Source organism: Colossoma macropomum, unplaced genomic scaffold (assembly GCF_904425465.1).
Source record: "Colossoma macropomum unplaced genomic scaffold, Colossoma_macropomum, whole genome shotgun sequence".
Taxonomy (NCBI): Eukaryota; Metazoa; Chordata; class Actinopteri; order Characiformes; family Serrasalmidae; genus Colossoma; species Colossoma macropomum.
The window spans coordinates 10154399-10166643 of record NW_023494804.1 but is presented as its reverse complement, the minus strand read 5'-3'; the positions used below and the strand labels follow the sequence as shown (position 1 = coordinate 10166643).

The 12245-nt window shown below is 35.9% G+C and overlaps 1 protein-coding gene across 1 annotated transcript; it reads right to left on the bottom strand.

Annotated features, from left to right (window-relative positions):
* Positions 1-1961: 1961 nt before the first annotated feature.
* Positions 1962-12245, bottom strand: LOC118825291 (C3a anaphylatoxin chemotactic receptor). Its single transcript, XM_036595917.1, has 4 exons — positions 11119-12245; positions 7826-7878; positions 6622-6795; positions 1962-3806 (listed from the first exon to the last, which is right to left on the bottom strand). Exon 4 carries the CDS (start codon positions 3769-3771, stop codon positions 2734-2736), a length of 1038 nt encoding a protein of 345 aa, XP_036451810.1. The 5' UTR covers positions 3772-3806; positions 6622-6795; positions 7826-7878; positions 11119-12245; the 3' UTR covers positions 1962-2733.

The following is a 12245-nucleotide window of genomic DNA, read 5'->3' as shown; positions in this document are numbered from 1 at the left end:
GAAAAGTTTCTTACAGAGATTACGCATTGCTACAGCAACGTTTTTCAGTAGAGCCAATACGTGAGGCCGCTTTCCCAAACATAGATTAAGTCTATGACTAAACTGCAGTGCCAGTGGTGAATCAGCTTTGGAAATATTTTTCTTAGCCTAGGATTAGACTTAATCTGGCTGTGGTTTAAAGAAGTTGATAAAATAAAGTATACTTAAAGTTCATTTTATTAAGTAAATGTAAGTAATGTTCAAGTATATTCCCCAAGTATTCTTTATGTAATAAATATACTAATATCAATGTACTAGTAGTATACTTGTAAGTGTACTATTTCAGTACCTCTTGACACTAAATTGGCCCACTTTTAGTTTATAAAAGTATACATATAAATATTCTTTTGTTATAAGAGTAGTAAACTTTAAGTACATGACTACTTTACATCCAAGTTTTACTTTGTACTGTAACCAGTGTGCAATATACCACCTGGTATTCAGGGGTTCCTATGTTGGCTGGCTACTCCAGTGTTGGTTGGCTGCTAACTCAGTCGCCAACATGGCACTGTTGCTAACTTCAATGATGACAAAATATTTGATTTAACAACTCTTCTTCTGGAAATGCTCTATTCTAATTTGGTAATACACCTTTCCACAGATTAACTGAGATCTTATACATTTTCCTGTATTTATATTTGAGAGCCTGTTTTTTCCCTAATAGACAGAATAACATCATGAGTTTTTTCCAAGAGTTTAATTAGGAGGTCTCAGACCCCCGAGACCCTCTTTATCTCACACCTTGACTGCAACTAAACTGTGAACTATAGTAAAAGTGAACTTACAGGTATACGGTTAGTTTACTAGTTATATACTGTGACGGCAGCCTGGAAGGGGTTGAGACACTCTGGCTCAGAGCCCATTCAGGCCCAGAGACACACACAGACAAGCCAGCATGGGTGCAACATACAGTTCACACATTAGTGAACAAAACATAATCTAAACTAAATGTCTCTTACTTCTTTGAAGGTCCTTTTTTGCTGTCTCTTTCGACAAGGCTCTCTTTCCAGCCATGGCTTACTCTCTTCTCTCCATGCTGGAGAGAGTCATGCTTTACTTCATTAAACTACACTTTAAAGTATACTCTCAATAAACTACTAGTTTAATAGTTTTTATGCTACAAGTATTCTTTAAGTCAACTTAATATTTATAGCTCACTGCTTATATATTTTTTCCACTTTAAAGTATTATACTAGGTTTCTATTCAGGTATTATTTTGTAATATTTGAAGTATACCTTTAAGTAGACTTGAATTTAACTAATATGAGCACTACCAGTGGAAGTGTTTTACTACACATAAAAATTCACAAGACATACTCAGGATTAAGAATATAACTGTTTTTATTAAAAATCGAAATTTTCCAACAAATATTGTATTTTATGCCAAAATATAAGAATATAACCACTTAAATTGACATTCCAGTTCAAAACAAAGAGAACAAACTCACACCTTGGAAGAACTGTCAATAAAATCAGCCAAAAGTTTCCATGTAGGTTAATAACCCTGGGCCTCATTCACCAACTGTTCTTAACCCTACTGTTCTTAAAACCCATTTATGCAGTTTTCACGAAGATTCTGACATTCACCAATGTTTTCTTATTAAGGGTTTGTTCTTAGGTAAGAACAGAATCTATACACGCTCAAGAGCACAATTGAGTGAACAATTCTGGAGTTTAAGAACACGTCATGAATCTGACGTAGACCTGTTCTTAGAATCTTTCTCAAGAACAAATTTAAGAAAAAATTAGGAAGGTATTGGTGAATGAGGCCCAATGTATAGATAAAATATCAGGTTCAGTTCCACTCATTTATTTACTCTAAGCTATTGCTCCCCAAACTATAAGCCAAGTACACTTTATGTACAAAGCAAGAATACTTAATTATACTTTGCTGAAGCATTTCTGAATGAAAACATTAAGTACAAGTATAGGTGAAATACATACAAATATCAATTATACTCGGCAGTATAAGCTTAAGTATAATACTTATCCCTGTTACGTACAGTACATATATATATATACGCACACACTATATGGACAGAAGTATTGAGACATGGGACACCTACACATTACACCCTATAGGAGCTTTCATGACATCCCATTATGAATCCATAGGCATTATAATGGAGTTGGTCCCCCTTTGCAGCTTTAACAGCTTCCACTCTTCTGCAAAGCTTTCTACAAGATTTTGCAGTGTGTAGTGGGATGTTTTGCCCATCCATTCAGTAGAGTTCAGTAATGATTCAACAGAGGATAGGCACTGTGAGCTTCAGCACTTGCTGGCCCCACTCTGAGTTTGCGTGGTCTACAGCTTTGTGGCTGAGCTGTTGTTGCTTCTAGACACTTTCATTTCACAATAATAGCTGACAGTGCTATATTTAAAGTCACTGAGGTCATCAGTACAATCCATTCTACTGCCAGTGTTTGTCTATGGCGACTGCAAGGCTATGTGCTTGATTTTATCTGCCTGTTAGCAATGGGTTTGGCTGAAACACCTGAACTCAATAATTAGGAGGGGTGTCCCAATGCTTTTGCCCACATTGTGTATATTACACTTTTACTGAAAGGTACTGGCATAAGGTATTAGTACAGTTCAGTTTAAAAAAATTAATGCAAGAGGAGTTGCATGCAGGTTTTGTCTGTCAGTGATCTACTATATACAATATAAATGCATGTAAATCCACCGGTGTTTGGTCAGAGTGCGTCTGATGTGTTGGTGGCGTGAGACTGCACTCCTTTGGAGTTCACCGAAGAGTGTGTGCCGTCTTCACTGAATGCTCTCTCGAAGATCCGTCTCAGAGACATCTTGACTTTCTCTTTAAAATCCTGCCCCATGAACACATACAGGACAGGGTTCATGCAGCTGTTGATGTATGCCAAAGAGATGACCAATGGGTCTATCGGTCTAGCTAGCCTGGAGACCTGCGGCCCACCATAGGACACTACCAAGCCCAGCACGTGATATGGCAACCAGGACAGAAAGAAGGCCACGACGACGGCCAGCATAATGCGGAACGCTCTTCCGGAGCGGAACTGCCTGCTGCTGACCTTCCGGGCGATGAGGCTGTAGCAGGCTGTTATGGTCAGCAGAGGTATCAGGAAGCCCAGCACAAACCTGCTGACAGTTAATGCCCTGTAAGAGTCATGAACGCCGTCTTCTTTGCAAAGGTCTTCTTCCTCAATGTCAAAATTGAATGCACAGATCGTGTAGTTTTCAGAAGTGTAAATCTCACGTAGGATCATGTTGGGCAGGCTTAAGAGAAAAGCCAAGACCCAGGCCACACCACAGCATACCCAAGCCAGCCCCTGGCTACGATTATTCTGAGCCCAAACTGGCTTAACAACCTGGATGAAGCGATCCAGACCTATGAGGCTCAACGTGAAGACGCTGGCAAACATGTTGAGAACGATGACAGCAGGCAGGACCTTGCACATGACATTTCCATATGGCCAGTGGCCTTCTAAAAGGATTTCTGCCATGGTAAAAGGTACGGAGAGGCAGCAGAGAAGGTCAGCGATGGCCAGGTTAAGGAACCAGGTGGTGTTCACTGTCCTCTTCATCTTCACACCAGCAATCCACACCACGATGGCATTCCCAGGGACTCCAAGGACACAGGTCAGGCAGTAGAAGGTCAGTGACACCACTCTGATGGCCTCATGATCATCCAACTCAGGCAAAAAAGTGCAATTGTCATTGAAAAAATAGTCGTAGGAGTCATTGATATAATTCATTCTGTCACCTTTGAGGAAGAATGCAGCTTTTATCACTGTTTGGGAAATAAAAAGGATCATAAGTCATATTTCTTCAAATACAAGCATTTGAATGTCAAACATCAAAAGTGGATAATGAAAGTACATTTTTTTCAAATTAGCATTTTCAAAACCTAACCAAAAAAAATGAAACTGCAGTCCTGTACTTCAGAATTCAGAATACATATTCTAAAATATAGTTAACTCTTACATTTTTAGAATGCTTTTACAACATTTACCCACTAAATAGAAAAAAACATACAAGTATGATTCTAAAATCCTTTTTATGAACTATTTTAGGACAAGTGCACTGTCAGTGAACTGGCTCCAAAGAGGACCTTAACAAACATCTTCTTTACAAACACTAAGGCTCCTGCTAAAGCCTGAGTAGACTGATAAATCAATGTGATGATCAGTTATTAATCTCAGTGTTACTGAGCTCTGCTAAAGCCTGAGTAGACTGATAAATCAATGTGATGATCAGTTATTAATCCCAGTGTTACTGAGCTCTGCTAAAGCCTGAGTAGACTGATAAATCAATGTGATGATCAGTTATTAATCTCAGTGTTACTGAGCTCTGCTAAAGCCTGAGTAGACTGATAAATCAATGTGATGATCAGTTATTAATCTCAGTGTTACTGAGCTAGTTTGAGGGATGATCGAAGTGTCTTCAGAAGTGCACATGGTCAGAAGTGATTATATTAGCATTGCTGTTGGACTTCTGTGTGCATTTCATGACAAAAAAATCATTTGGATACCCACATTACAGTCAAATTTGCAAGAGTTTATTGGGATTTAGTCAATTGTTTGTGGAAATGTTTTACAAATATATTTTAATTCCACACATTTAATTATCCAGTTCAGTGAATTTTGCAAAAGTCAGACAATATAAATTTGACAATACAGTTGTATGCAAAAGTTTGGGCACCCCTAATAAAATTAGGTTTTGTTAATTTTCTAAGTGAAAATAAGTGAACACATCCTCCACAGAGAACATATCACTGTTGTCGGAAGAAAACTTTCTATTTTAATGCATAATTACTGTTTGTTTGCTAAATTTAACATATTGGCGGAGAGAAGAAAAGATAAAATGTGGTCGGTATAAAAGTTATGGCACACTTTCTATTTCATGTTTTATTTTTTGCAATATGATAAAAAGAAACAGAAATTGTTTGCAGAAAAATTACATTTTAAAGTTTATTCATTGTAAAGGATGTGTCAACTTATAGTTTTAAGGTTTTAAGGACTTTCCAACTGATGATATTCAGAAATTTGCTACATATGCTACATATAGTCTTCTGGTAAAGTGGGACACTTTTTAAAGCCATTGTTTGTTTTGGTCATTTATTATGAAACTTGTAAGACCTGTCATGTCCACCACAGTATGTAAAAGCTATCAATGTATTTAAACCTGGTTGTTCAATAATAGGCTAAAGCCATGATTACCATTCATTTAGCCAAGTATGATTGTTGTGTTTTGCTGTTCTACACAGGATTTTACTGCACTGCTGATAGGCTATTGCACTTTTTGCACAACTGCTACTGTCTGACTTTACCTGAAAAAAAATCAGTGAAAAGTGAAAAATGGGGTCTATAATTTCCAAATAAAATCTACATTCAATACAGTTTCAAGCTTTTATGTGGATCCCCTGGAACATTTCCCAGAAAGTATCCCAATTTTGCACAGTTCATGAACAGGGTTGCGCAAAATACTTAAAAACAAAAGTAAAGTATTGATGGCAGAATACTGAATATACTGTCCTAAATGTATCCAGTAAAGTATTCCAATAAAACACATAGAAAGTAATATATTCAGAATACATTTACAATACATGGGAAAAACACTCTTCCTGGCTGTTACTAGTGGGCAGTTTTCATCTTGTAACTATTTTGTTAATAAGTTTCATGAAAAATTAGCTTATTATTTAAATGAAGTTCCAAAAATTCCCAAACTTTTTTCTCTCGCCGGCTGCTTCAGTCCACTGCTGCTCAAACATGTCCACTACTGAGGAGATTATTCATTTTTTCATTCTTCAAAAGAGCTCAGTAAAGCTGAGATTAATAACTGATCACATTGATTTATCAGTCTACTCAGGCTTTAGCAGAGCTCAGTAACACTGAGATTAATAACTGATCACATTGATATATCAGGCTAATCAGGCTCTAGTAGGAACTTCAGTGTTTGTAAAGAGCCAGTTAACTGAATTCCTCTTTACAGTTTGTCTAATGTTGTGTGCTGATTCTAAGATAGTTAATAAACAAGCATTGATGGTGTTTCTTTTGAAGACTGTATGTTTTTATTTAGTGTGTAATCATTATAAAAGTATTCTCCTAAAAATGTAAAACTGTAAAAATGTGTAACTGTATTCTGAATACTGCTTTTACAAAATGTGACTTGGACTGAATACACTTAATTTCTCTATTCTGAACATATATTCCCAATACTTGTATTCCATTATATCCCAACAGTGTTGATCAGACCGACGGCTTACTGGAGGCCACTTTCTTCATGTAGTTCTTCTGTTAATATGTTTCATGAAAAAATTGATTATTTATATTAAGTCCTGAAATTCTCAACAGCTGTCTGTCTGATGAACACTGCTTGTTTCATTATAAAGCAAAATGACAAAAAACGGAATATTGCTTGAAGTGGCACAGCATGTAAATATCCTTAAACAAATCCTGAAACTGCATTTCATTTCAACAAAATGTTCCAAAAATGACTGAAACAGGAAGCTTTGAATGTTGAACTTTTACATTTACAATAGTGTCAACTTTACATTTAATCCCCTCAAATACATATCAAATAACAGAAGAGCAGAGCTGACTTACCCTGTCAAAGCGTACGCGGCGCCACAAAATTTCTGACCGCAACTTGAAAAGGAAAGGAAATCCTGAGGAAAACAGCTGCTGTGATGCAATCAACCTCATCAAATCAGTTGCAAATGAAGGGCTGGTGTATATATATGCATGTCCTGAAACCACCTAAACAAATGTAGGCTTTAACTGGACCACAAAACAAAACACAAAAAAACTTCAGGGGGATTCCACCAACATTTCAACGCTTTTGCATGATTAAAATGTTAAAATGTAAACAAAGTCATTACGAGTTTCACAGAAACCTCAAAATTGTTCACAGTGGTTGTGATGGGAACCAGACGTCTGAAGAGTGTAACGCTTCTAAAACCTCCCTCACAGGAAGTTATTACATGAAGTGTTTATAAATACTCGACCTAATGTCTGACATATTGTTTTATGGTAGTTCGAGGTAAAGATTAGACCCAAAATGTATTCTTTCCTTGGTGGAGGGGTACATGCAGGGCGTTTCAAAATAGTCCCCAAAGAAACCTTTTTTTTCCAGAATTAGCACTAGCATTAGTCAGAAAATGACTATATTTGTGTTGTAGGCATTGCGACTTCTGGTTCTTCTCAGCACCACTGTACACTCTACAGTAAACCACTTCACAAACCACTTAATGACTGTTTACATCTCAAAGACTAAATTATGCAGAATTCAGTTCAATGTGCAATGGTCCCTCAAAAAACAATAGCCCATTACAGGTAATAAGCAAGTAATTACATTGCATTAGCTTTCAATTTCATCTAAAAATGCTGTATTTCATCATAATCATATATTTACCTCAATCTGATGTGCTTAGAAGGCTCTTCTGGCTTAAGAATTGCCTAACATGGCAGTCAATCCTGCTTTGTTCTACATCAATTATAAAGACAGAACATCAACTACTGCTGAAGTTCAGTCGTGAGTCATCTAATTAGCAACTAAAAGAGAAAAAGGAAACTAATGCCTTCACACAGTGACGTGCCCTTTTCCTGTACTTCCTATTTTACAAAGATGTAAGAAAATGAGCCCATAATCAATAACATAGTCCTAATGGAGACTAATAAAATGTTTTGGGGTATTCTATCTTCCCTGTTTAGGATTAGTTTTCAAAAGGTTTGAGGTTTCAATTTTGGGATCAAAAATATTAAATGAGATGTGTGCATATACAAACGGTAATTTGACATGCAGATGAACCTTTTCAGTATAGCTGCAATTCAGTTTGTGCCTCTCTTAGCCTCCCTCTGGGTCTGAAAGCAGAAAACAAGCTGTTGTTCAATTACAACATGGCGGTCATGTTAAAACTGCATCCTCTGCTAATGCTAGATATTGTTTTTCTGGTCATACAAGCTTAAAAAGGCTTAAAGGACCTGGGAAAGTTAGCAGACGCTTCATTTCATTTAATTGGGATTGGGTGCTGCTAGCTAAATGTTCTCAATATTGTCATTCGAGAACTTCAGGGCATCTTTAGATTCAAAACTTAATTTTAGTTTTAATTATGATTGTGTTTCCTCTTTTTGGTGCCAGCTTAAGGGTCATTGACATGATGGCATTTTTTGTGTCTAAGTCCATTATTTGCCCAAAAAATACTTAATAAATGCATGCCATATAGCAAATTATTCAATAATACCTCTTTTATGTTAAACAATTTTCAGTGAATCCATATAAAATTCATTTTAGTTTCTTTTTGGATCCACAAGTCTAAAAATATCAGGTGGTGCAAATGTCCACCCATATATGTTGAATAAGAAAACAAAAAAAGGGTCTTTTATTATATAAAATTCTAAATAAAATAGTTTAGCATTGTTTTATATTTGAAAACTTTACAGTAAAAATCATATGGTAAAATACAGCAACTTTAAAAGTGCTCAAGTCACCAAAGAACTTTTGTCTGCAAGTTCTTACTTCCTCAAATGTCAAGTGGCACAACCAAAAACAAAGCATTTTTATTTTGACATGCTTTTACAAAAGAGGGGCCAGGGTATAGCATCATAAAAAAGACCCAAGTGACCTCAAGTGAGGTCAGTAGCTCTTTCACAAATTAAAAAAAAGTCTGACCTCAGGAAACCCATGGAAATGTGAAATTATTATAATAAATGTTTTTATTATTAATTGAAGAATGTAAGTATAAACTCAAGTTCAAGGACAAAAGTTTCTATGAGCGTCTAAGCAGATGCTTGTTTAATTTGAAATTAGTCTGAAAAGTCAGGTGGCACAACCACAGTCAGTTTATGAGGAGCCTGGGCACTTCCTATTTCCCCTGTTATATCAACAACAGGATTGTAAAACAGTAAATGGCGAGTCCTCAGTGAATGGGGGTGAGCTCAATGGCTGAAAACGAAAGGTTAAATAGTTTCTAATCACTCGCCCAGAACTTTCCTTTAATTTTAGAAAGTAGAAGGATTTATTTCACTAAAAAAGCAAAGAAAACTCACCTGTATGTTTCCCTTTTTTCTACAGCAAACCAGTTTTGTGCAGTACAAAGCTAGCATTACTGCTACTGAGTGCTGATTGGCTGTTCATGCTCATTGATGTCAGGTACATACATGAGGCACCGTTTTAAACTCTTATAATTAGTTTAAAAGCTCTTAAAAATATAATAGAGGTGTTAAATTGTTTAAGCTGTTCTGTGTTTAGGAAATTAATGTATTCTTTTATCTTAAATATGTTCAAGCATTTATAAACTATGACTTTACTCAAATGCTCCATATAAACCCATTTATTTTGGACTCGCTCAGGAGCGCCCTCTAGTGTTTGAGAAACCCAGAAGACATTACAGAGTGGTAATTCTCCTCTCTACAAGTTCTCTGGTGCAACCAATCCTAACTGTTAATAGCATGATGCTACTTAGGACCCTATGTGTAAATAGTAAAATCTTGCTATTTGCATAGCAACATCATTCTATATGCGCTTAGTGTAAACAGCATCTGCCATTAAGAAAAACAGATGGTCTCTGACTTTTGCATAGAGCTGTAAATGTTAGAGCACCTAGGAAACACTTGCTGAATTGACTTTAAACATCAGTAAGAAATATATTTTTCAAAATTTAAAAGTCTTATTAAAATGACGTGCATTTTTTTGTGTTTGCATATATATATTTGCATTTATATCTATGTGCATTTTAGATCTATATATAATGTGTTATCAGAGCCTTTAATTGGCAGTTTCAGTAAGGTTGCATAGCAACATCTTGCCATTACTGAGAAAAGGAAATAGATTTATATAGCTCTTTACTGCGAAAGTTTCAGTTTGCCAGTTTCAGTAAGGTTGCATAGCAACATCCTGCCATTACTGAGAAAAGGAAATAGATTTATATATATAGTATATATAGGTATATACATATATATATCATATATATATATATATATATATTATATATATATATATATATATATACATACATACTGCTTTACTTCCAAGCTGTGACATTCTTACCACCCACTCTTTCTCTCTGGGTTACCATCCCTGTTTGATTTGTTACAGCTATTGCTTACATCTACATTTGTTACATCTGTATATGAATATCTGTATATAAAAATAAGCAACCTATGGCTATAAAAACATTTTTTTTTTTTTTGATTGAAACAATTTAATCTGTTAATCTTTAAACAAGTTAATCTGAAGAAGTATTCAAATGTTTTGGTAAGGCAATAACAAAGGACAGTACATAATCATTTAGAAACATGACCAAAATATCTGCATAATTACATGGTTGAGACGTAAACAGAGTCAATCAGAGTGGTTTGGTGTGAAATGCTCTGTTCTAGAGAAACTTAGAGTCAGAAAGGTTTACAGTGGTGGTGATGGGAACCAGACATCTGCCTGTAAAAGCTCCCTTACAGAGAGTTATTACATGAAATGGTTATGAATACTTGGCCTGATGTTTGAGACATTGTTTTAAGGAGGATTTGTGAAATTTTGTCCAAAAATGTCTTTTAATCAGTTTACTTTAATCTATTTATGGTGGAGCGCAAAGGTACATGCCTGTGAGGTAAAATAATCCCCTAAGAAACATTTTTTTTCAGATTTATGACTATTTTACCGTCATCAAAACTTGGAAGGCAAGTGTAGTTTCACTAGTGGTTTTGGATAGTAAATAAAATGGCCATATCTGCACTGCAGACATTGTGACCCCTCCTATCACCACCATTGTAAAGAAATCTGAGTCAATAAGTTTCTCTACAGATGAACCATCTCACTTCAAACCACTCTGAGTGATTTTACATCTTAACTACTTATGTAGAAATTTTGAAAAATTGGTGGAGTTCCCCTTTAATTGCTAAAAACTACAATGCCAGAATAAACTTGATATGATAGAAGTATGCAAATTCCCTTTTTGCCCAGATGGGCAATAAAGTCTTAAACATGAAGTGGTGTGATCCACTACAGCATATCAACCAACATCGTTCTATTCTACTACGTAATGTTACCTTTTTAGCAAATGTCACTCTTAAACAGACATTTTCATTATTTATTTATTTAATACTTACGTGAAGTGATTGAAAGATAGCAGTCTCTTATATTCTGGATAATACCAAATAACTTTACTGTCTAATTTGCCCTTGAGCACAGCTTCTCCCAGTGCTGCCTTGTTTTTGTTCATGGTAGATATGAATATTACAGCCTGAGTAGGCACTGTGGTCTTATACAGTCACATGATTTAAAAGGCGGAGTTAGTGCAAAAAGCCAGTCTGTGTGGTTATATTCTATTTTCACTTACTGTAAAGACACAGCCTTTTTGAGTTACCAGTCAAAACAGCTAGTAAGCTTAGATAACCTAAATAACACTGCAAGGCCTGGAAGACCACCAAAACTGTCCCCCTTCAGATAAACAGCTCTTAAAGCTTTCATCTTTGAGAGAGAGGAGAAAATCAAGCTCCACTCTTGCTTCAGATCTGAAAACATCAAACAGCTGTTTCTGTCCATCCTTCCATTCTGAGAAGACAATTAGCACTATGAGTCTGAAAGGACGTGTAGCTGTCAAGAAGCCCTTTACTGCGAAAAGAAAATAGATTAAAAAAAAATCAAGAAAACACAAAAGTCCAGACCTCAACATCACTGAATGTGTTTGGGATTATTTGGATTGTGAGAAGCGAAAAATGCAACCAACTTGTACGACTGAACTTTGGAGGTGTGGAAAAACATCCCTGCAGATTTCATTAAAAAAACTGAACACAAGCCTCCTGAAAGAAATGGATGATATAATAAAGGTGCACTATATGTAAAAAATAATTAGATTCAGTTGTTGAGGCCTATGTGTAGTTTTCCGTTGAATATGTTTATGACCAGAGCATCTTTTGATTCATATCAATACTTTAGTAGTTAGGTGTAAATCAAGACAAACTGGCCCTCTATTCCAGTGGTCTCCGACTCTCTTCCTGGAGATCCACCTACCTACATTTATCACCCCATCACAAAGAGAATACACCTTTTTCAGCTAACCAACCACTGTAAACAACACAATAACAAGGCAAAGATTACATGGATCAGATGGAGTTGATCACGGTTGGAGCTTAACTCTGACAAGGCAGATCTCCACGAGCAGGGTTGATGACCACTGCTTCATTCTAAAGTGAAGAAATGTAGTCAATGCACTAAGAATGTGCTGACCTGTTGA